Here is a 23,794-nt window from a genome sequence, read left to right as displayed (position 1 = left end):
GCACTTGAAGCCACCTCAAGGTGTCCTCTAATCTAGATGATACAGGCCTGCACGCCTGAGGCCATCACACCTGAAATTGGCCCATAAACACTTCACAGGCCGCTTGACCACTGGCAACTATCATCTGGGGGACCACTGTTTGGGCTTTCTTCATCTCCATCTGTCTCAGCAGCATTTGCGAAAAAGAAAGGTGTGGATCTCTGAAGTTTATTTGGAAAACTGTCAAATTCCAAGGGGAAAGGTGTGCATGGAAGGATGGTGTTTGTCTGAGGTTACTGTGGCTGTGTCCTCCATGGGCTCTCCTCAGGGAATGCATTGAGGTTAAGTCCTAGGATGGCTTCTTTCCCTCTGCTGAGCCTTCAGAGTCATCCCAAAAGAACGGCAGTGGATAGTATGGCCTGCAGGTCGTGGCTTTGCAGACAGTAGGGCAGGGTCTGGGACCTGACCTTACGGAGCCGGGAGCCACTGTCTGAGCAGCGGGTGGAAGTGCACACTGGGTGAAGCCTGTCTTGGAGGCCTGCTTGAGATTCGAGCTGGGCACTGGGCTGGGCAGGTGCTCAGATGTCGCCCTGACCCTCCAGGCAGCTCTCAGGCTCCCGTACCTGTGGGTCGAGGCGGCTGCCTGTCTCAGCCCAGAGTGCACGTCTGTGTGTTGCGTGATTGTCTCTACAGGGCAGGGACTTAGGCAGAGGGGGTAGTTGGTGTCAAGATGGAATTTACTTGTTTTGTTTTAATGGGACATTTCAAACCACACAGAAATGAAGGGGGCCGCACAGTGAGCCACATGTTCCCATCACACAGCTGCAGCGTGCTGCCTCGGAGCTGCTGCCTCCTCTCTGCCCACACCCCTACCCCCAGGTTATTTTGAAGCGCATCCCAGACAGCATGTCGTTCCATACTGCAGACACTCCAGTGTGTATTTCTAAAGGATAAGGGCTCTTTTGTTGTCGTCATTTTATTTTACGTCACCACAGTACCATTATCATACCTCAATGTGTGTCATGATTCCTTAATATTGTCAGCTATCCGAGCAGGTAGTGTTAGGAGAATGTTTGTTTTTAGGTTGTTATCACCTAAGCAGGGAGACCCAGGCAAGCAGACCCCTGAATGGGCAGTGACAGAACCTTCCCAGGGGTCACCAGGCTGTACATAGGACACGGAATGCCCCCAGGTCCTGCCACTTGAGCCGCAGCTCTCTAGCCACCCTGGCTGTTTGAGTTCCACGGGGCAGGAGGCAGCTGCCACTCTGATCCTTGTTCCCCTGTGTTTTGACTTTCAGGCCACCACATCTACCAACTGGATCCTGGAGTCCCAGAATATCAATGAACTCAAGTTGGAAATTAACTCCTTGAAAGGGCTTCTCTTAAATCGGTAGGAGGAGAGAAGGCTCACGCTTCTGTTCTGCTGCCAGCCTGGGACTGGGGAGTGGGAGCCCTTGGGACCGGTCTGGCTGTCACGGGAGTGAGGGGTGTTGTCCCCAGGAGCTCCTGTCCATCCAGCCCCTGATTGAGCTGGTGATTCAGGCATTGATTGGAATCTTTTGAGCTTCTACTTTCTCTCACCAGTGGGCCTCCTTTCTCTCCCTGCTCCAGGGGGACAGTGCAGTGCCCACGAGAGTGTTGAAATGCAGGTAGTTTCTTGGCCCCGTCAAGCCCTGGTCAAGGACAGCTGGGGCCAGATCCTAGGACTTTGAGCAGAGGAGAACATCCTCATCTGAAAACGGGAGCTCCCGACAGGGCCACCTTCTCCTTCATCCTGAACCCTGGCTGGACCTCTTAGTGACAGCTTACTCCCAGAGAACATCCCCACAGAGGGCCTTAGTAGGAAGGGTTCTAGAATCAAGGTGGGGGCAGAAAGCAGTGCCTGTCTCCCCACCCCCAGCTTCTTTGGTCTCCCCCTGCTGTTCCTCTGCAGTGACAGCACCTTCTGTGAGCCCGACAGGAGGCCAGTGCAGCCCTGAATGGAAGGTGACCAACTTGTCCTGGCTTGCCCGGGATCGTCCCATGTCCCAGGAAGCGCTCAATTCTGGGACACCGGGATGGTTGACCCCCCACCGCAGGGTGCCCCGGGACACCTTGCTCAGGCTCTGGTTTCTCTGCAGGCCGGGGTTTAGTGGGGCTAGGGGAGGCAGTATGAAGGCAGAGGGTGGTGGGGTCGAGGATAGGGGGCTGGAGGGCTCTCGTGGCCCCAGCCAGAGAACCCAGTTCTCCAGGCCACCTTTTTCCAGGTCCTCTCTGAAGAAAAGAACGTAGTCTTGAGAGAGGTGTGACTGAGCTCAGGGGCAGCCAGAATGTTGTCATCAGGAGAAGTCCTTTGTGTTTCCGAACATAGGAGACAAGGGCCTTTGAGGCCAGGGGGACAGAGAGTTAGAGTCAAGAAAACTGCAAAGTGAATTTCTTGTTAGCGTTCGTGCCACCTTCACCGTGTGCAGTCTGTGTCGTGGGATCTGAGGTGGAGGTGCTGTCCTGGGACCAGTGCTGGTGGGACAGTGCGGGGGGGGCAGCCAGGGAGAGAGCAGGCCTTTGTCCTCTTGGCTCAGGCAGAGGTGGACCTGCCTGTCCTAGAGCTTGATTTCCAAGCTGTTGCCAAGCAGACCTGACCTCCCAGGTCCCTTCTGGAACGGCTTTGGTCTGGCCTGGCTGCTGGCCCGCGGCCCGCGGCAGAAACAGGAGTGGAGAACTGACTCTTCCCTGCCAGCTGCTCAGCTCAGAGGTTTTTCTAGCAAAGTGCACCAGTGTTACCCTTCTAGCTGCGATGTTTCTAATCCTGAGGCCAATGGCCAGGCCCCCCTTGCCTTTGGCCCAGGCCATAGACAAGTGAGAGTTGAGGCCCAGGTATCTTGGGTTCCCAGTCCTCTGGCTCAGTCCTGCTTCCCCTGCTGGCTCCCCGTCCTCACGCATTCCCTCTCCAAAGACTGGAGGCTGGGCCATTGCTAAGGACCAGGAGGGAGGGGGCTCCAGGGCATGGCAGGCCCCTCAGGGCTGGCTGTCCAGCACCTGCAAGGAGGGGAGGGCCTGGCCCAGGGCAAGGAGGATCCGGGAGGTCCTCTGAGTGGGGCAGGGTGGTCTGTGGCAGCACAGGGCACCTCTGGCTTTTGTCTCAGCTTCTTCAACCCTCCTACTGGCCAAGAGTTCTAGTTCCTGAGAGGTGGGGGGCGGGGGGCGGGAGAGCTCAATTTTGTACCTGGTCCATGGCCCTGGGGGAGCTGCTCACTGTTGCTGAGCACTTGGGATCAGGAGAGTGTGGCTTTGCTGAGGATGGGAGCCCCAGGAATGCTGTCACCAACCCTGCCATCATCTCCCTTGTCTGCCAGGAGACAGTTCCCGCCGTCGCCATCGGCCCCGAAGATTCCCTCCTGGCAGATCCCAGTCAAATCGCCTCCACCCTCCAGCCCAGCTGCCGTGAACCACCACAGCAGCAGCGACATCTCACCCGTCAGCAACGAGTCCACATCCTCCTCGCCCGTGAAGGAGGGCCACAGCCCTGAGGGCTCCACAGCCACCTACCACCTGCTGGGCCCCCAGGAGGAGGGTGAGGGGGTGGTGGACGTCAAGGGCCAGGTGAGGATGGAGGTGCAGGGCGAGGAGGAGAAGAGGGAGGACGAGGAGGACGAGGAGGACGAGGACGTGAGCCACGTGGACGAGGAGGACTGCCTGGGGGTGCAGAGGGAGGACCGCCGGGGCGGGGACGGGCAGATCAATGAGCAGGTAGAGAAGCTGCGGCGGCCCGAGGGCGCCAGCAACGAGAGTGAGCGGGACTAGGGTGGTCGTTCAGCCTCTGGGGACATGGCCAGGCCCTGACTCCTCCTCTGGCTCTGGGAGGGCAGCCTTGAGCCGAGTAGGGAGCACAGCTGTCACAGATTCCGCTGGGGCCTGGGCCCTGGCGTGGGGTTGCATTTCTGTCCACCCAGCCTCCTCTCGCCCGAACGCCAGCTCGGCCACGCCCGCCACTTCCTCAGCTCAGATGGGCCGTTAACTTTGTTCCCATGTCAGGCTGGGGGCGCCAAATTCTCTCGTCTCAAGCCCCCCTCAGCCACATCTCCTGGACAGACGTCTTGTCCAGGGTGTGTCTGCCGAGCGTCTTAGCTAACCTAACACCGTGCATGACAAGAGGTAGTTTTCTTACCTGACTCCTGACCCTCAGTGGAGGAGGAGCTGCGTTGATCTGGTGTCTGCTGTCCCACCGCCCCCCCTCCCCCACGCTCCTTCAGTCACTCTCGCCAGGGACCAAGGGGCTGTCTTGTGTTTCCAAAAGCCACAGCCCTGTGCTCCTCTCTGGGCGAGGGCCTTCCAGGGCCCGACAGCCAGGTCTTGCGTGACCGATGCCGCCCTTGTGCGCCTGTCCCAGCCCCACAGCGCCCTGTCGTCCTCCCGGATGAAATCACACTGCACTTCTGACGACCTCGCTTGCCGCGTCGTGGCTCAGCTACCCCCATGGCGAGACGTGGTTCTCACTCCCACGTCGGAGCCAGGCATCAGGGCCTTCCTTTCTGTCCCTCCTACCCAGAAACACATGTTCACTTGTGTGATCAGGTATAAGTTTCAGAATATAAGATACGACTGTATATAATTGTAATAAATACGAGTTGCCACTATTTAATTCCTGCCTGTGGCTGCCTGTCTGCTCATAGCACCCGAGCCTGGGAGGTGGGTCTCGGCTAAGGCTGTGCCAGGTGAGCCCTGGGGAGGGACAGGAGGGCATGTGGGGGGAACGCCTGGGCAGCCCTGCAGGTGGGCCTGATGGCTGGCAGCCCCTGCCTCCCCTGTCCAGCCCCTCCCCAAGGCAGGTCTCGTGGGCCGCTCACCCAGAGCTGGAGGGTTTCATCCTCAGTCCCGAGTGCCGAAGGGGCGACATTCTGATCCAGGAGGAGAAGGGACCTTGCGTTACTGTATATAGACCTGGTGTTGAGTGTGATGAGCTCTCCTTCCTTAAATGGATGAGTGTGCTCCCAGGAGAGAGTGTGTCTCGCTCTCTCTTCCTCCCCCGTCTCCTCTCCCGCTCACCCTCCCTGTCTCCCTTTAACCTTCACACAGCATTTAGCTAAACCCAGAAAAACAGCGCAATGCTCCTGCCAAGGAGCGCTCGGCTCCCTCAAGCCCCCAGTGCTGTGGCCGGGGGTGGGGACAGAGGGCCTGGTCACGTCTCTCTGGGCTCCCTGTGTAGACAAAGGCCTTGGAAATGAAGTGCGGGGACAGTGGCCGCCCGCCGTGGCGGTGCAGCTCGGCAGCCGGTAGGTGTGCACCCCTCGGGCTGGCCGCCTGCCCTAGCCTCATCCCGGCCTCCCGCCGGCCTGGCCCTGGGGAAGGAGGAGGCAGCGGGTGAGAGACTTGGCACTGGGGCTGTTTTGTCTCAGAAAACATTTCACCTCCTGCTTAGGCCCCTTTTGAGGGCTCCGGGCCCAATGCTCTGCCGCCCCAACATCAAACCCCTCCCTGACTGTTGGGCCTGGGGCACTCCCGAGGTGTCAGGTCGTGGGGATGTCGCCTTCTCTTTAACCCTCCTGAGTGTCCAGCCATCCGGCCTGGTTTCTCAGGTTTTGTCTTTGATGCTCGTAACATCTCATGACATCCGTGTGGTCCGTTTTCCCACCGTGTGCTCCCTAGGGACAAGCAGAGCCCACGTTGAGAGTCACCCCTGCCTCTTTGCCATCTTAGTCCCCAGGGGCCACCAGCCTCGCCTGGATGAGGACTCCCAGTGTCTGGGGAGCCGGGCAGGCAGACCTAACCACTGAGCAGAGGGCTGGGGCTTGGTCTGAAGCCCCCGTCTTTCTCCAAAGGCCAGGCCTCTGGGGGCTGGAGACAGGGTTTTCTGCACTCTGACCTCCTCAGTGAAAGAAACGCTGGGTCCTGTGTGAGCGGTCACGGGGGTCTCCCCCTTTAGCCTGGTGACCATTCGTCATTGTCTCTAACTTTCCAGACATTTCCGCGTACGATGGAACCAGACAGGGAGACCAGAGGGCAGATAGCCTGGAGTGGAGATGCAGCCAGAGCTGTTTGGGTGGGTGCAGCGGAAGGAGAGCTCCAGCAATGGCCAGGGAACCCCTGGCCCCCAAGAGAGAACTCCCTGGGGCATCACCGTGCCTGGGGCATCACTGTCCCTGGGGTGGGGGCAGCGGGGCATCACAGGGCGTGTTCTTTCCAGCCTGGGTGGTCGGTGGGCCCCCGCGTCCCTGGGGCTCACGTGCAGAGAGAAGCCTGGGCCCAGAGGTCTTTTGCCCTGCGGGTCCTATGCGCTGATTTCGGCTTTTGAGGACAGAGAGTCTGGCGTGATTTCAGGGAGAAAAAAAACCCCTCCCCAAAACGGCGTGAGTGCTGCCTAATAAAGGCAGCTGCCGGACAGAGGGAAAACAGCCCTTTGAAAAAAAGCCTTTCATTAGAAAAATAATGCATTTCATCCAAATAAGGTAAAAATATTTGGAATGGGGCAGAAGTGAGCAGCAGGCAGCGCCTGTCAGGCCCTTTCTGGAAAGGAGAAGATTATTAAACTCAATTACAATGTATTTTTGTAAAGTGTCTTTTAGGAAAGAACTCGCCCCAGTGCTGAGAGGCTGCAGGACGGCCCTCCTGGCCCCAGGGTCTCCCAGCCACCTCACTGTGACTTGGTGGCCCTGCCCTGGCAGCCCCAGCACTCTGTGGGTGTTAGCGACACCCCCGGAGCAGGCGAGGTGGCAAGGGAGCATCCCTGGGGCTGCTGCTCCATCTGCCTGTCCCGGGTCAGCCTCCTTTGGCAGAGGGGCCATGCAGACGCGGGCTGGGACCCCTGGCTGGGAAGGGGCGCGTTCTGGATGAGGGAGAGGGGATGCTGAGTTTGTAAATGTGCTTTTTTTTTCATATTGTGGGAGTACATCTCAGATGTTTAAAAAATCCAGTCAACATAGAAGGGAATAGAGTGAAAAATCCCCCTTCCGCCTCTCCTTTCGGTTTCACAGGTGTGCTTAGTCTCTGTCTCTCTCCTTTTGAATAAAAACGGGAACTCCTCTTCACGGTGTTGTGTGACTTGCTTGTGTCACTGAAGAGTGAATCGTGTCCTTGGGGGCTCACGTCAGGTGGGAGTGGAGGGTTCTGCAGAAGGCTCCTCTCCGCGCGCCTCTGTGCCCAGCCAGGAGCGCTGAGATGCTCCTCCTCAGGCCTGGACCCTGACCTCCGGCTCCACTGGTGACTGCCGCCGCCCCAGCCCAGCCCTCTGCAGTCCCGTTCCCCACCCCAGCCCAGCGCTGCCCCGCCCCTGCCCTGCCCTGCCCTGCCCTGCCCCAGAAAGGAAGGGCAGGCAGGAGACATTTTCTGAGCCTGACAGCCCAATCCTGAGGAGTTTACTTAATCCTTGCTGTTTCTTCATCTGTTTGTTTAAAATTGTTTTTGCCAAGGCACTCTGAGAAAAGTGTCACAGGCTCCAGAGCAGACGCAAAGGCACCAGTGAGACCCTCCAGGTGGGGGTGGCTCAGCCTCAGGTGAGGTGCTCTCTTGGGGGTAGACCCCAGTGCTGGCTGACCCCTCTCTGGCCCCTGCTCCTTCCCCCTGCACAGATGTTTCCCAACCCAGGATCCGCTGCCGCCTGCCAGGGGCAGTGCCTGGGCAGATGCCTCCAGGGCGTGGTGCTGCCGTGTGACCGCCACCTGGTCTGCTGGAGAGCTGGCACAGGCCAACACCCAGGGCCCGAGTGGGGGCCCCGGCCTCTGCCGCCCCCAGCCCCCAGCTCAGGACTCTCGGGCACTCTTTCTAACGTCGAACCAGTTTGAAATCTCCAGCATTCTTGGTGCATTTCACTTGAATCATGAACAAGCCTTAATAGTTTGCTTTCATTGAGCATTTTAAACTTCATGCTTTTCTAGAAAAAGTGAGATTTTATCATGTCATAAGGAGAATTCCTGAAGGCTTTCCCTCCTGCCTGACAAGTCCTGAAAGGATCTTCCTTCAGGTGACGGGCCCACGTTTTTAAATACACCTTGGGAACTCGGGCGCCTCGCTCTGGGCTTCCCCGGCCCGGCCGCCCCGGGAGAATGGGCTCCAGGGCATCAGCAGTTCCAGGGATGCCCTGTAGGTCCAGGCTGTGGCAGCCGGGCCTCGGGGAGGTTCTGGGCAGGGCTGAGCAGTGAGAAGTCAGGGCAGGGCCTTGGGGTTTTTTGGCGGGGAAAAGGCCTTGGACTTTCCAAGGCCGTGGTGTCTCCCCCGATTGGCATGAGCTGCGGGGCTCACAGGAGGAGAAGCAGCTAGGTCTGGCTGCTCCAGCCGCCATGTGCCTCCTGTGCTGGCTGTGGGCCTCCTGGGAGGCACTTCCTGTCTGACCTGTCCCAGAGGGTGGGGTGGCTCCTCCCAGTAGGGTGGCACAGGCCTGGTCCTTGTTCGTTTCCCACTGTGTCCCCAGAACTCCAGCCTGTCTGAGGGGTCCTGCCGCCCACCCTGCTTCCTAGAGGCCTGACCCAGACCTTGGGCCAGCAGCCCTTCATCTACCAGCCCCTGTGCCCTGGCCCTGGGGCAAGACAGCCTCTGGGGCCAGGGCCACCTCTCATGAAGGTGGATGGACAAGCTGCCTTTACCCAGATTCACTGGTCGTGCTGGCTCCGCTGCCTGGGGGGAGGGCGGCCCTGTGGCTGCGGGTCCGGGTGGGCTAGGGCAAGGCCGCTTGTGAATGCCCAGGCCTGGCTTCTGTGGTTGACTCAGCTGCGGTAGCACCCAAGCCGGGCCAGGTTGTGGGAGGTGGGCAGGCCACTGAGCTCAGCACCAGCCCGTGCAGCTGGTTCTGGCTCTTTCCAAGAGGTTACAAAACTCTTGAATTTGCCCCAGTTTGGGTGTAGGAGCATCACACCACCACAGCTAATTAAATCTCAGAATGAAAACATGTTTAACTGCAATTCCAACTGATTCCAACAAGCCACAGGGAGTGTTGTGGGGCCTGGGCCCACTCCACACCCCTGGGGTGGGGCACCGCGGCAGCTGCAGGCCCCTCCTTCTTGGAGGTGGGCGACACTGTCTCAGTGAGGGTGAGCTCCTGATGGGCGTGGTGGGCGCTTCTCTCGTCTGGGGCAGTGCCTGGGATCGGGGCAGCGCGTTGGCCTGGTGCAGCATCCTGTTGGGTCACAGGCCCTTGTTCCCCTGAGGCTCTTCTGAGGAGTGCCCTGAAACCCAGTGCCCCCTTCCCTGCCCTGGACACGGGGCCCTCATGATCCGTTGCCCTGGGTCCTGGCGCCTGCCCTGTCCTGAGTGTAGCTTGGAAGCTGGCCGTGCCCGCATCTAGGCAGGGCCTCCCATCCACTGTGTGTGCGTCTGCTGTGGTCCATCCGGGCCTAGAAGACCTGGGGGCAGTTTTGTGGAGTCTGCCCTGAGTATCCGTCCTCCCTCCCCTGGGCCCCAGGAGTCCCCGAGACAGCTGAAGTTGGAGCCCCCAAGAGCTGCCCCCGAAGGCCTCTGTGGGCCCTGCCCTGCTGCCCCCGAGGCAGTGCCCAGAGGGAGCCCTGTGGTCACACCCCCACCCGTCGGCGGAGGGCCGGTTTGGCTCCCTGCCTCCCCTTGGGCCCCACGGGAGGCTGCTCAGCCCACTGGGCCTCCGAAGCTCCAATAATGGTTTTAATTTGTTGAACTTGTGTTTTATCCCATAAATTAGTCACTGTTTTATTTAACAGAATCGAGATATCCACAAACAATAGGCGAGTTCCAACTTGAACATTTTAATAAGACAGAAAAAAGTATATATTTTAGAGTCTGTTACAAACATATTTATGTAAATAGCCTGTGGGCTGCGTTCCAGGAGGAAAGAAGAAAGGGTTAGGCCTCCGAGCTGGCGCTGCGTGAGAAACAGCTTTCATAGGGGAAGCGACACAGAGCAGGGCGCTAGGAGCGGTGCAGACCCTCGGGGCTCCAAGGGCCAGGCAAACCCTGTGGCCGCTCCCCCTGCGTCCCTGGCCGCTGGTGCCCCCTGCGAGGTGCTGCTGGGACGTCTCCTTCCCAGCCCCTAGTTCCCTCCTCAGGAAAGTGGGTGTGCTCATTGCAGGGGTGTGACATCCAGTGAGATGCTCCTCAAAGTGGAAGAACTCGGCAGACCCCACAAGCGTCCCCTCCCCAAGGCCCTGGGATGCCTGGCCACCTGGAAGGAGGTCAGCTCAGGGCAAGGCTGGCAAGACAGTGCAGATGCTGAGGTTTCATGAGAGGTGGGTCACCATTTAGAAGTGTCGTGGCAAACGAGGTGTGAGGCCTGGTGGGAGTGCTCGCGCCACCCACGCTACTGAGGGAGCCCCCAGCCATGGTGCCACCAGGCCTGGGGCTGGTGGCTACAGACCCAGGAATCAGCCCCCTCTGGCTCTACCCCGATGTGCTCCAGGCAGGAGCCGAGCCAGCATCCGGATCAGATCCGGGTACGCGCCGTTCCCAGCCCGGGCAGGTCCCTGCAGGAAGGAGGAAGGAGCCGAGGGAGGAGGCAGAGGGATGCCCCTGCCAAGCGCCTGCCCAGTAGCCCTGCTGTGAGAGAAGGGGGCTGGCCAGGGGCCTGGGGGGGGGGGGGCCCGTGGAGCCTTTCCCTGAGGCTTCTATGCCAGTGGCTCTGCCCACAGGCGGCTCCCGAGCCTCACTCGAGGGCTTCAGGCAGGGTGGGGGGAGGCGGCCACCCTTCAGCCAGGCAGGGCCCAAGCCCCCCACTGTCTGTCCCCAGCAACCCAGGAGAACTTGGCCCGTTCCCAGGGGTGAAACTGGTTTGCCCCCTTCCCTGCCAGGTTTGAAGGGTGACCTCCTCCCTCCCTGCCTGGCACTCGGAGCTCGGCTGTGGCTGTGCCGCCTTGCACAGCTGGGTCACCGCCAGCCGCTTGGGGCTGATTTTAAAAATAAAAGATAACTTGATAGATTTTTTTCCAGTTTTTATTGAGTGAAAATGTCAAACCTTGCATCAGTCATGCAAAAAAAAAAATCAAATAAATAAAACACATATATTAAATTTCTAATAGCACTAAATTCAAGTGGAAAAATATTCAGTTCTTAATAACCAGGTGCCGAGGAGACCAGATTCAAGTAATCAGAGCGCACGCTGTTCAGTCCGGTTCTCACGTTCTGCATTTTTTTGTCTCAAAACCTCTCTATATATCTCTATATATCTATATATGTATATACATATAGATATATACACACACATATGTGCATACATATTATTTTATATTTATATATATACACATACATAGTTATAAAACATTAAAAAGAGCATTGGTGGATCAAGCATTGTTTTCCCCACAGAAAGAAAATAAAACAAAAAATTACACATTAAAATTCAAAATGAGCTAGCAATGGCTTATAGTCCTAGTGTGCAATATGAAGGTTACAAAAGGCTAGACTTCGCACTGTAGGCGTCTTCTTTTTTTCTTTTTTTTGTTTGATTTTGCTACATTGAAAAATGTTTTTTTTCCTTTACAAAACTCCTTGCACAGACTCAGCGGTTCGCGGAGGGCACGGAGTCTGGGCGCGTGCACAGCAGCAGCACGTGGTGCCCGCAGAGTTCGGGAGGCTCTGGCAGGGGCTGTTTTAGAAATCGACTGGTTTCCTGTTGAATCAGGTACACTCCGTCTGACCACTCCTCCCTCCCTGCTCCCTCTCCAGTTCAGATGGTCCTGGCTTTCTGGCTGTGGGCAGCCAAGAGGACAAAAAAAAAAGAAAGAAAAAAGAAAAAGTAAACCACTGTCCCCCAGGCGGGTCGGGTGGGGTCGGGCTCCCCACGGAGATCTGCGGGGAGGTGGCTCCAGGTGACGGTCTGTCTCTCCGCCAGGCTGGGCCTTGCTCTCTCCCTGTGGCCGCATCTCAGGGTCCAACCTGAGACGGGCTAGTAGCCTGGAGTGGGGAGAAGGCGAATAGGAGAAGCGTTGGGCAGCCTGCCCTTAGTCCCTGTCACCCTCAGAGCCACTGGCCGGGCATGTGCCTGCCAGGTGTCCCCCATCTAGGCTTCAGTGACCTCATCGTCTCCAGGAAGGGGGGATGTTTTGAAAAGGGAACCAAATCTGGGTGGGTTGCACTAGTAAAGAAGCATCCCAAACAAAATAATAAAACAAACTGGAAAAAAAAAAGCCCTATAAAGCCACACGCATAACCAATAGAGAAAAACTCAAATGTTAAATTAACTACAAACTTGTATCAACAGTAATAGTCCTTTTTTCTTGTCTCTACAAAATTCAAGTTAAAAGTTGGAATCACGCAGCTCCCATCAGTGCTAGTGTAAAGACAGCCAGCCTCAAAGGGGCAAGGCCTCTACACTGAATGCTAAACACGCCCACGTGAGCAATTGCACTGGGTCTCCAACCTCAGGGCTGGTCCGGAGGCGGGTCTGGGCGCTCGCTGCCCGCCTGCTGTTTTTCCTTTTTGTTCTATGTAGAATAATAACCTTCACAGGAAAAATACTGTACAACTTTCTCGCATTTTTTTCCATTTTGAATATTAAAGCCCCAAACAGTCGCATCTTTCCGTTCCCACCACCTGGGTGGCTGAGACCCCCTGCGGGCCCAGCACCCCGGCGCTGGCTGCTCTTCCGTTTGTGAGGAACCGAGCCCCCCTTTCACCGGGCGAGGCTGGGCTCTGGGAGGCACCAGGCAGGCCGAGGTGCGCCCTCCTGGGCTCCAGCCCGCGGGAACAGGTACCCGGCCAGCCTGCAGCAGGGGCAGAGTGACCGGAGCTCCAGGCTCTGCTAATTCCATGAGGTTTCCTCCGCGGTCCCTGTAGTGTCACCCGTGCTGACGCCCGCTGCCCCGCCCCTCCCCCCAGGCGAGGAGGGAGGGTCTTAGCTGCATGAGTGGGAGGCCCGCCAGATGCTACAGGTGCCGGCCCGCCTCTGGTGGTTAGGGGCGGGGGTCGCCGTGACCCGCCTGCGCCCGTCCCAGTCCTGAGCAATGAGGAATCCCACCGGCGTGGTCGTGGGGCCCGGGATCCGGCCGCGGCGAGGGGCGCTTGGGGCAGCTGCCCGGTGTCTGCGCCCGCCTCGCCCTCGGGGACCCCTGCTCCCCGTCCCCACCCCGGACAAGAGCACCTTCAATTTCCCTGAAGAAGACCCCCCAACTGCAGCTAGGAAAGGGTCGTTCGGCAGCCTCTGTCCTTCCAGCCGCTAAGCTGCGGGCGGGCGGGCGCAGGGCGGCCCCGGAGCACCAGAGGGGGGCCCCCCCGCCTCTGTCCTGAGACGGACTCGGGGTCCGGAAGCACCGGCGGGGCCGCGGGCCCACCCGGCGGCGGGGGAGCCCAGAGCCGGAGCGCCTCCCGACGCTGAACCACGACGAACACCTAGCTCTGTACAGAGGGAAGCTTTACATATAAATACCATTTCTTACAAAATTAACAACAACAACAAGAGAATCGAGAGGCAGGATCCCGGGCAGCGGGGCGCCGCCCCCTCCCCTCGGCGGCCGGCCCGGGGTCAGGGCGAGGCGGCGGCGGGCGCGGGGGGCGCGGGGGCACCCAGGGCCGCCAGCTCCGGGCTCCGCGCCCCCGGGCCCGCCGCCGCCTCGGGCAGCGACTCCTCTGAGTCGGTGCGCAGGTCCTCGTCGTCGTCCTCGTCCTCGTCGTCATCCTCCTCGTCGTCGTCCTCGTCGTCGTCGTCGTCCGCCTCCTCCTCGTTCAGCTCCAGCTCCTCCTCCTCGTCCTCCTGCGACGACTCCCCGGCCGCGGGGCCGAGCGCGGGTGCGGGCGCGGGAGCGGGCGCAGCGGGGCCGTCGCGGGCCCCGGGGGCGTCGGGCGGGCCGGGGTCGCCCGCGTCGCCCAGCCCCAGGCCCAGGCCGGCCGCGGCCGTCTGCAGGAAGAGCAAGGAGCCGCCCGGCTCGGCGCCCAGCGACAGCGAGCCGTCCAGGCTGACGGCCGGGCCGGGCGAGGCGGCGGGCGGCTCGCCGCGCTCCTGCTTCTCGTGCTTGCGCTTGTGCGAGTCCATCTGCGACATGCCCACGACCGTGTGGCGGCAGCCCGGGTAGGTGCAGTGGAAGTGCGAGCACTTGAGCTTGTACTTGCAGTCGGGCACGGCGCAGTCGGCGCTGGAGCTGAACTGGCAGAAGCCCGCGGCGCTGATCACGTCCTGCTTGCCGTGGTGCTTGCGGTGCGCGGTGACCTTGGTGCTGTCGGTGCAGCGGAAGCGGCAGCGCAGGCAGTGGAAGTGCGTGCTGGTGCCCGAGAAGGGGCAGTCGGCGAAGTGGCAGCTGAGCGAGGCCTTGAAGCGCTTGAAGTCGTCCAGCACGAGGTTGTCCACGCGGTCGTGGTGCTGCGCGTGCTTGTACATGTGCGTGCGCCCGCAGAACTTGTAGCCGCAGTTCTCGCGCGTGCAGTGGTAGTGGGTGACCTTGAGCGAGAACTGGCAGGCCGCGTCCTTGCAGTCCTCATAGAGGTCGAAGCGCTGGAAGCCCTCCAGCATCATGCCCTCGTCCAGCATCTTGCGAGAGGAGGCCGTCTTGCGCCGCTTGCCAAACGGTGACATGTCCTCAATGATCCAGAAGCGCTTTTTGGCCCCTGAGGCTGTCGGCATGGAGATGGTGTTCCCTGGAGAGGGGTGAGGGAGGTCAGTGCCCATGTGGCTACCATTCCCAGGATCACTCCCACGCAGGGTCCCCGATCCTGGCATGGTGGCCAGACGGCAGCATTGAGGAATAACTCCTCAGCTTCCCCTGGCGCTGGGGGCTTCCCCATCCCCAGAATAGCCGGGGAGCCCCAGGCTTCCCCTTGCGTCATCCCGTCCTCCCGTCTGCAGGGTGACCGCACAGGCGTCTGCTCTGGGTGAGAGAGCAAGCAGCTCTGGGGGATATGATGGCTGCTTCCTGGCCAGTTTGGGTGGGAAGTGAGGACATGTCCTGGCGCTAATTGAAGCTGAAAGGGGAATCTAGGTCGGCAGAGTGTAATTATCCAAGTTGGACAGGGGCCAGGACGCCATCACACCCCTGCCGCTAATGAGGGACAGGCCAGCCCCTTCTCCCACCGCATAACCAGTTTACCCGCTGCCCGCCTGTCTGCACATGGGACCAGCCTACTCGCAACAGGGATGCCAAGCACCCTGGGGCTGTTTGAGGCTATTACTCTCTGCCTCGAGGAGCACCTTCTTCTCCCCTTGGTACCAGAAGGTTCTGTAAGGTCTTGTTGGGGTTTTCTGCCCTCAGTGGGTTGGGAGAGGGCAGCTCTGCTGAGGAGCTGGGACTGGGGCAGGTACTCAGCCAGCAGAGGGATACCCATCTGAGCCCGCCCTCCTGGCCCCACTGCTTCCCTGGACATAGAATGCCCCATTGCCAGGGCCACTGATCAACTGTGTGGTTGTGCTCACTACCCTCTTTTCTGGGATGCACGGCTGCCCCTACAGCTGCAGGGTGAGGGGAGACCAGCCCGAGGGCTGCCCAGGCAGCTGGGGAAGGCACAGTGGTCCTGGCACTCCCTGGCCTGCCCCAGAAACAGCAGAGAAACCCTCAGGCCCAGCCCTACCCAGGGCGGGGTGGGCATCCTTCGAGCTTCTCCTACACGGCTGACCCACTCGGCCTTCCCTGAACCTGCCTAGGATGCCCGGCCTCTGTGGCACCCCCCTGCTGCACTGTCCATTTGGGGAACAGACCCAGTCACTCACCCTTAGCAGATGAAAAGCAACCAAGGACTATAATGGGGTGGGGGTACCTCGCAGGGGGCAAGTGGGGCCTGGGGCCTGGAGATCCAGGTGGGCGACGAGTGGCTGCTTTGAGTCTGAAGTCTCATTATGCCAGTGACAGATTTCCATGGACTGAATTCCACAAGGTGGGAACCTCTGCCGGGCTCTCCGCCATACCTCTAGGCTGGCGCGGCGCCTGACACTCAGGCAGAGTGTGCGGCAGGAATGAATGGAGGTAGAGGCAGAGCCGGGTGACGCCTGCACTGAGGGACAGGGGAGGCGGGTCCCATCCTTGTGGGGCAGCAGATGTGGGATGGGACGGGGAGGCACCTCTGTCCTGAAGCACTGCCTGGGGCCTGGGCCACAGAGACGCCCTCTTCCTTGTTGGCTCCAGGGGTGGGAGTTCAGGCGGGTGTCGGGACTCTCCAAAGCTGGGCAGGTTCCCAGGCACCAGCAACCTTCCTGAGAGCACCTTCTGCCCCTCCCTCGTGCTGGGTCCCTGGTGAAACCCCAAGAGCAGAAGGGACAGGCTCTGCCTTGTCACAGGAGTCCGGGGGCAGGGCAGGCACGACCATTTTGGGGCTCTAGCCAATTGCTGAGATGGGACAAACTCCAGGGAACCCTGGCAGTGGTGTTCTGGCCTGCCCAGTGCTGAGCAGAAGCTGAGATGAGCTGACCTTGGGACAGAGACCAGGCTCTCTTGTCTTGGGGGGTGCTGGGCTGTGAGGGGTGCAGGGTGGCCCTGTCCTTGGCCTGGCAGGCCACAGAAAAGGGCCAGGACCTGGACCCTGGCCTTGAGGGTTGGCTGGGGTGACAGACACTGGTGAGAAGGCGTGTGGGAGTTACCTGCGGCGTCCTGAACTAGGGGGACATCACTTTTTACTGGAGTTGGAGTGGCAGTGACAGGCGGGAAGCTGGGCGGGCTGCTGATGGGGTGGGCCAGGCCCCGGGTGGCTCCGAGAGTGGCACTGAGCAGAGAGTATGAGAGACAGGGCGGAGAGAAGAGACATGGGAGGGATGGGAGGGGTGCCCGGAGCACAGCCGGTGAGAAGGATGGGGTCAGTGGGGGCTGCGGAGCCACGCAGGCAGCCTCGTCACCAGCGGCAGCAGGAGGAGGAGGAAGAGGAGGAGGAGGAGCCTGGCAGCCTGGAGAGGGTGGAAAAAAGCAGAAAAAAAAAAAAAGAAAACCAAAACAAAGAACAAACAAACAAACAAAAAGAACCAAAATGAGAAACCCAATGGCAGAAGCGAGTATGATATGAAAGTATGTGGACAGACGAGGAGCAGAGAGGTGCCACAGAGAAGAGGGGAGGAGGTGGCAGGAGAGAGAGTGGGAGGGGGAGGCGGTGCAGGGAGAGGTCATCATGGGCTTGGGGTGGGCCTGTGGCATAGCCCAGCCTGGGTGAGACCCCACTCTGGCACACAGGGACTGTGCTGGGGACAATGGCAGAAGTGCCGGAAGGAGGGGCAGGGCGGGGTGGCATGGGCCGCCTGCCTGCCCAGGGTCCTCTCCTGGAAACTGAAGCCAAGGGCAGAGTGCAGGGAGATGGGCAGGATGGGAGGAGGTGGCCTCAATGGCCCATGTCTCACAGACCAGCTGGTTCTGCCACATAGTGGCCTGTCCTCCTTTGAGGCCACTTGACCATGAATCTCCTGTCCTAAGATGGACCCAGCAGTCCTGGGCCTTGGGAGGAAGGGCCTGGCCCAGGCTGGAAGCTCACAGGCCCCCGCTGCCGTTTCCTAACCTGCTGCTCACCCGCCGTGCCCCGGTCCCCCAGCTGCCCGCTCACCTGCTGCGGTGCTCTCGTTGCCCACAGGGGTGCTGGAGCAGCTTCGGTCCATGGTGGACGACTCGGAGGACATGGCACCTGGGCTGCAGCCAGTGTAATCCATGTACTCATCTGTCTCAGTGTCCATCAGGCTCGCGGGGCCCTGAAAGGAAGTGGGGGCCCTGAGGAAGCTGGGCTGGGGGCTGTGCTGCCCACAGGGGGCAGGGTGTTGCTTTGGGCAGCATGGCCACCACCTGGAAGCAAGAGTGTAGTGGGGTGATGCCCTTTACCCTGGGCCTGAGAGGGGGCAGCCTGCCTGTGCCAGGCTCTCACCTGGGAGGGTGGCACGCGATCGAAGTTCTTCCCCAGCATCCTCCGCATGTGTTTCCGGGCGTGGGAGGTCATCTGGTGCTTGAGGAGGAAGGAGAACTGGCAGCCCTCCCGGATGCAGTGGAAGTGGCTATTCACCTGGTTGTACTTGCAGCCTACGGACAAAGCCCCACTCGGCCATGAGCCTCCCGAGACAGCCAATGCTTACAGCACCTATTGTGTGTCAGGCACTATCTTAGGCACAGGGGAGTGTGGCCAACAAGGCAGATGGCATCTGGGGAAAGGGCACTTCCCCTGTGATGACATTCCTATGAGGCGGACCTGTACCCCACTCCACCCCTACGAAGTCCTAGGCCACCTGGCTGTCCAAGGCCTGGGCCTCCCCTCTGGTGTACATGGAGGCATGTGACACTGGCGGGCTGGCCCCCATCCCCTCCCCACACATTGAGAGGTCCACGGGCTCCAGGGCAAGGGACCCTAATGACCTGTCCACTAGGTCAGGTACCTCCCAGCTAGCCACCTGTCCCCACATCTCTGGGGAGCCTGGGTGCTGCCTGCTCCCAGACCTTGTTTAGACGGCTGCAGGCTGGTGGGCCCTCCGCCCTAGCCCCCACCTCTGCTTCGCTCTGGGCTGAGAACAAACAGAACAGGCGGGATTGAAACAGTATCAGCAAAGGGCAGGTGAAGGCCTGCCCGTTGCCATGGCACCTGAGTTGGCCAGGTGTCTTATATCATCCCCTAGCTTTGTTTGGCCCCAGCTACTACCAAAAACACCCAAAGTTGAGTAAATAACGGCAACTATGGAATACCCTGACACCTGTAAGCTAAGCCCAGGAACAGCGTAGGCCACTGAGTGTTGACATCTGTTGCTCTGGTTACCAACTCTCTCCCAGGCCATGAATTCTTTTTGAATTAATACTTGAAGGAAAGGTTTGTTTCCTTTCTTTTCTGGCAGTTGACTTTGAGTGTCTCTCCCTTCTCCTGTGGAAGGGCCCCTATGCAGCAGGCAGCAGCCCCACCTCTGCTCCCCCAGATCCTGCTGCCATGACCACCTGAGTCACAACAAGGCCTTGCCTACAACCCAGGTGTCTGTGTCCAGCCTGCCTGGCTCCCATCTGCCTTCCAGTTTCTGGTCTCTTCCTGGGCAGATTCCTGCCCCACGTCTGCAGGCCCAGGAACAGGTGGCTCCATCCCGAGGCGGGAGGGTGGGCCTGGATCCCCCTCCCCAAAAGCATCCCCAGGGCAAGCTGGGGCCAGTGAGCTCACTGGGCAGGCCTGTTCCAGGGCTAGGGGCCGGCTTTCCTGCCAGGGGCTCAGCTCTTGGCAACAGAGCTAACATCTGTGACATTTTTAACAAAACATGGAGCCTGATGTTCAGGACAAGAGGTGGGTACCAGGAGAGGTGGCCCAGGCCACCAGGGCCTCAGGGGCCAGAGCCACAGCCCTGCTACCGGCTGTAAATCCCTGCCCCCCGGCCCGCTGCCAGCCTTTGGTACCTAGCCTGCCGCACTCCTCACGCTTCGTAAAGTACTTGAACCCGTTGGCTGCCCGCCGCTCAGCTTTCTCATGCTTCTTTACGTGCCACGGCAGCTTGGTGGTGATGTTGGTCACAAAGTAGCAGCCAGTCCGGAGACAGTGGTAGTGCCCGCGCATCCGGAACTCGCAGTGCTGCAGGGACGAACAGGAGAGTCAGGACCAGGCTCACGACTGCCATGAGCTCCCACCTGCTTCAGGCCTCTGGGCTATGGCAGGCCCTTTGCACTTATGTTCTTCCATGCTCAGAATCAGAAAACACAATTGTGTAAAGACTTTTCATGTGTTAAAAAACAGTAAGTCTCTTTTGTCATTCTACTAAAACATCCTACCTAGCATTCTTGCCATCCCTCTCTAATCCTATACGCAGAGCAGACATCACTGATCCATTCTAGCACTCTCTCCTGTGTGCCCAGATCTAGGTAGACATCACCAACCTCTCCGAGCACTCTGCTACGTCTGTCCAGCTCTAGGCTCAGACTCCTCCTCAATGCACTCTGCCAGGCAGCCCCTACCTGTCTTGGGGGTAGGTCTTTATAGTGAATCTGATCAGCCTTCCTGTCTGGAGCACGGACAGTTCAATCTCTTTATCTGTCTAGTGGGCCTATTTTAAAATTCCAGTGGGCCTCTGGAAAAAGGGAGCATAGTTCCAGGATGGGCAGAATGATGCCAAGTGCACAGTAACTGCCCAGCATGTAGTCACCACTGAGGGATAGGATGAAATGACAGACCTCACAACTGAGCACCAATGTGGACCCTGCCAGGGGCCTCTAGGGGCAGACAGCATCCTTTCCAGAGTCTGGAGGAGGCTAATTCAAAAAGGGCGTGAGAACCTCTGCTGGGAGGAGCTGGTCTGGGGCCCTGCATTCCTGCCCCCCGCCCACCCCCACCCCTGCTCCCACGCTGACCTGGTTGGGACAGAGACACTGAAGGGAGTAGTAAGCAAACTGGTCTCGCACGTTCACCAGGTTGTTGTTGGGGTTGATGTGGTCCAGGCAGTGGGACTCGGCCTTGCCAGAAGTTTTGCAGACGTACTTGCAGTTCCCAAAGAGACAGTGGAAGTGGAACTTGTTGGCATACTTGCAGTCCGTTGTGAGGCAAGGATCGCTGGAATGAAACCACAGCCCAGAAGGTCATTGGCATTCCCGGAGCCCTCCCTGCCGACATCCTGACATTTGCTCATGTTGGAGTTCTGCTCTTCCATCCCCAGTGGTGCAAACAAGAGGAATGGCTCCCGGGCTGCCCTCCTGCTCAACAGGACAATTCAGCTGGAGGAGACTACAGATCCCAGCATGCATTCCTGCCTTCTTTTTGGAGCTCTGATGGGGCAGAAGGGATTGCAGTATGCAGGCTGCCCAGAGCATTGCATGCTGGGACACGTAGTTTCCATGGCCACACCTCAGGATTATAGATAAGGATGGCTGCAATAATTTCTTGGATATGAAAATGAGGGATAGTGCTGCCAGCCCTGGCGGGTTGCCAGTGAGGGCCTGGCTGGCATGGACCAGTGCTGCCCTGGATGTGGCTGACTGACAAGGTGCAGATGAATGGGCAGCCCTACCAGGAAGCTCTGCTACCACAGGGCCCTGGCCAATGGGAATGTGTGCCTAGTCTTGCTGAGGCTCACAGCTGCTGGGACTCCAAGGGTCAGCTCAGGGCTTGGGGCGCCCACCCACTCAGGAACTTCAGAAGCCAGCTGAGTGGTGGGGCTGGCAGGGTCAGGGAGAAGTGCTGGGCTGACCCCCATGGCTGTCCTGCCATATGAGAAGCAGCCCCTGCCCCAGAGCCCTGCCTCCTGGGCTGCAGACAGGTACGGAAGATGCTGCGTGCCAGTCTTCTGCCATGGCTGGCAACACGGCTGCCCCCCCACAGTGGATGTGGGTTGGGAACTCTGACCAAGTCGGGGGAACTAAGGGCCACCATTCTGGAGAAGTGAACAGAGGAAGGGAAGCTGGGGGAGGGGTGGAAAGGAGCGCAGGTCCCCTTCCATTACGTGGGCCCAGCCCCCGGTGCTCAGAGAGGGAGGACAGCTGCCACTCAGGTGGCGTAGGTTCACATCCAATTTATTACTTTTATTGAGAACAGGAAGCCGCACACATAAGGATACAGAGTCACCGTTCTCGCAAGGAGCCACCACCATTCAGTGAGGAAGGTCCCTTCCACCCCTGAGAGCTCAAACCATTGTGCACGTGGGTGTGGGCCTGGAGTGGGACCTAGCCCCCTCAGCCCCCACCCATGACTTCACTTGCCCTGCAGAGACTCAGCCATGGGCATGAGCCGCAGAGGAGACCAACAAAGAGGCCCAGAGGGAGACGCAGCCCTCCTCACCAGGTAAGGACCACCACTCCCAGCCCACCTAAGCTGGTCCTCGCAGTGTTACCAGTGCCCCCTCTGGAACAGCGGCCGCTACCACCACCATCTCCCCCCTCCCTGGGCTCCTGCTCCAGGAACAGGCAGTGAGGTCAGAGCAGCAGCATCTTTGGCTAGAAGGACATTGCCTGATGACCATGTCCCAGAAAGGCTGGGGACAGCCAGGGCTAACTGCAGGGTGAGGAGCAGGGCCTCCTCGACTGCCCTTGCTAGCACCTACTCCCAAGACACGCGGGGCACACGGGACTCCCGGCTCATCGAGGGACTCACTTCTCCTGGAACTGGAGGAATCCGGGTTTGACCTGGGGCTTGGCGTTTTCTAGAGAAGTCGTTGCCAAGGGCGAGGTGGGCAGGTGAGGCACTGATGCTGGAATCTGAGGCATCTGGGGTATGGTGGAAGCCAGCTGCTTCCAGGCGAGCAGGGTTGGGGTGGAGGGCACGGTGGCCAGGCTGGGAGTGGGCCCCTCCAGAGAGGAAACAGTGGCCGTGGTGACTGGAGGTGCTGGAGGGGACGAGGGGGCCAAGGAAGGTTTGGTCTCAGCGGCCGAGGCAGGGAAGGAAGCCTCTGAGTTTCCTTTCACTGCTCCTCCCTCCGTCCGGAAGTGGAAGCTGCGAGAGGCAGAAGAGGGCATCTCAGGTGGGGAGTGGAGAGGGCCCCAGAAGGTCAGCCCTTCCCTGGCTGGGCACGCCTGAGGAGGGGTGGGCCCTGCCTGCCTGTGTGCCTGCATATGACCCCGTCACAAGCCTAGGGGCCTGGTGTCCCCCACCTGGTCCCCAGTGCTAGGCGTGTTCCCACCAGGAGGGGAGGACTGAGAGCAAACTGCCAAGTCCTTTGGTCCTGAACTTGGGCTCCCAGCTTGGCCCTAACTACACTTTCCTACTTGTGACCTACCTAATGTGTCTGTCCCCAGCTCCTCCCTACAAGGAGGGGGGCTGGGGCAGCAGGCCCTGGCTCATGAAGCCCATCCTTCCAGAACCTACTCTGAGATTTAAAGGTGGGTCGTAGTCTTCCCAGTCTGCAGAGGAGCAGGTAGGGCTGCCGGAATGGTGAGAGGAGCCTGATCTGGGACTGAGCAAGCAGTAAAGATCTGTTTTAAATGTTTGCAAGTTCCAGGGTCAATTACAATAGGCGGCTGCGCTTGCCGCTTTTCAGCTCAATGGATTTTACAAATTAATTTCATTATTTTTAGGCCAAAGAGAAACTACAAATGCAATATGGTGGCTTGGAAAGGCCTTCACCTAGGATGCCTGCCTGGGTCAGAGCTGGGTCTCTCCAGCTGGCTCTGCAGGGAGCATCTGTGGTAGGGCTGACGGCTGCAGCGGGCTGGGTGCAGAAGCAGCTGTTGCTCAGGGTCTCAAGGTGGGGCCTGGGTGAGCTCAGAGGATCTGGTGGGGGGCTGAGCAGAAGGAAGGACAGGGAAGCCCGCCTTTTTGTCAGGTAGCACCTTCTGAAAAGAAGCCAACTCAGCTTCTGAGGTCTGGTGGGAACTGCACACGGGTCCTGTTTGGAAGGCGTCTAGGGGCCTGTGCAGCCCCCAGCCTCAAGCCAGGCTGGGATGAATGGGGCTAGGTTTAAATGCCTCCCCCACCCCCAGCCCCGACCCCCACTCACTTGGCGTGCTTGATGGCCCCGTCCAGGGTGCTGAAAAGCGCGCCACACTCCTCCACCACACAGTGGAAGTGAGCCTTGTGAAGGAAGTCACACTGGGCATCACAGAAGTCCTTGGTACCAAACCTGGCCAGAGGAGCAGGCTGGTTAGAAAATACCCTGGGGCTCTGGCGTGGTGGGGGTGTGTCGTGAGGCTGGGCATTGGCCACCAGGATGGGTAGGTATGGCCCTTCCCTCCCTCTTGCTCTCCCAGCAAGCCCCTCACCTGCGAAGGTACACCTTCCAGGGCTCTGACAGCTTCTCCTGAACGAGCGCCTTCACAGCCTTGCCTAAGAAGGGTGAGGACTCCACGGCGGGGCTCCCCTCTGCTTCCGTCTTGATGTTCAGCAGGCTGCCGAGGTTGGGGTTGCCCTGAGACATCTGTGAGGAGGACAGGGGCTATGCTTGGGGCTGGGGGGCCTCAGGACACAGACCCAGCTGCCCTGGGAGCAGCAGCAGCTCTGGGCCACTGGGGCCTCTTGCACCAACCAGAGCGTTGGTGGTGCTGGCAGCAGAGAGGAGAGGAGCCCGAGCCCATGTGGCTCTGGCTACAGAAGAGCCCTCTCTGCATGGATGCTGCTGTGGACAG

At 59.5% G+C, this 23,794-nt stretch overlaps 2 protein-coding genes across 9 annotated transcripts in view; one reads left to right on the top strand and one right to left on the bottom strand.

Moving 5' to 3' along the window:
- The window catches only part of PEX14 (peroxisomal biogenesis factor 14), a 130,511-nt gene extending 125,912 nt beyond the window's left edge, over positions 1-4,599 (top strand). For both annotated transcript variants that reach the window (XM_046662722.1, XM_046662721.1), the window contains 2 exons: positions 1,280-1,371; positions 3,314-4,599. In XM_046662722.1, coding sequence (XP_046518678.1) covers positions 1,280-1,371; positions 3,314-3,761 — 540 coding nt within the window. In that variant the 3' untranslated portion in view covers positions 3,762-4,599. The remainder of the gene's footprint in view (positions 1-1,279; positions 1,372-3,313) is intronic.
- A 6,224-nt stretch (positions 4,600-10,823) lies between these two features.
- Positions 10,824-23,794, bottom strand: part of CASZ1 (castor zinc finger 1) — a 150,792-nt gene continuing 137,821 nt past the window's right edge. For 5 of the 7 annotated variants that reach the window (XM_046662346.1, XM_046662345.1, XM_046662347.1 and 2 more), the window contains 9 exons: positions 23,432-23,586; positions 23,170-23,292; positions 21,828-22,166; positions 20,096-20,294; positions 19,151-19,322; positions 17,658-17,809; positions 17,346-17,487; positions 16,402-16,701; positions 10,824-14,471 (listed from right to left, as the gene is read on the bottom strand). In XM_046662346.1, the coding sequence (XP_046518302.1) occupies positions 13,366-14,471; positions 16,402-16,701; positions 17,346-17,487; positions 17,658-17,809; positions 19,151-19,322; positions 20,096-20,294; positions 21,828-22,166; positions 23,170-23,292; positions 23,432-23,586 (2,688 nt within the window). In that variant the 3' untranslated portion in view covers positions 10,824-13,365. The remainder of the gene's footprint in view (positions 14,472-16,401; positions 16,702-17,345; positions 17,488-17,657; positions 17,810-19,150; positions 19,323-20,095; positions 20,295-21,827; positions 22,167-23,169; positions 23,293-23,431; positions 23,587-23,794) is intronic. The other 2 variants (XM_046662349.1, XM_046662350.1) reach the window with 1 other exon arrangement.

The sequence above is a fragment of the Equus quagga genome, chromosome 5 (assembly GCF_021613505.1).
Source record: "Equus quagga isolate Etosha38 chromosome 5, UCLA_HA_Equagga_1.0, whole genome shotgun sequence".
Lineage (NCBI taxonomy): Eukaryota > Metazoa > Chordata > Mammalia > Perissodactyla > Equidae > Equus > Equus quagga.
The sequence above is the reverse complement of the archived record's forward strand: the minus strand, read 5'-3'. Positions and strand labels throughout refer to the sequence as shown.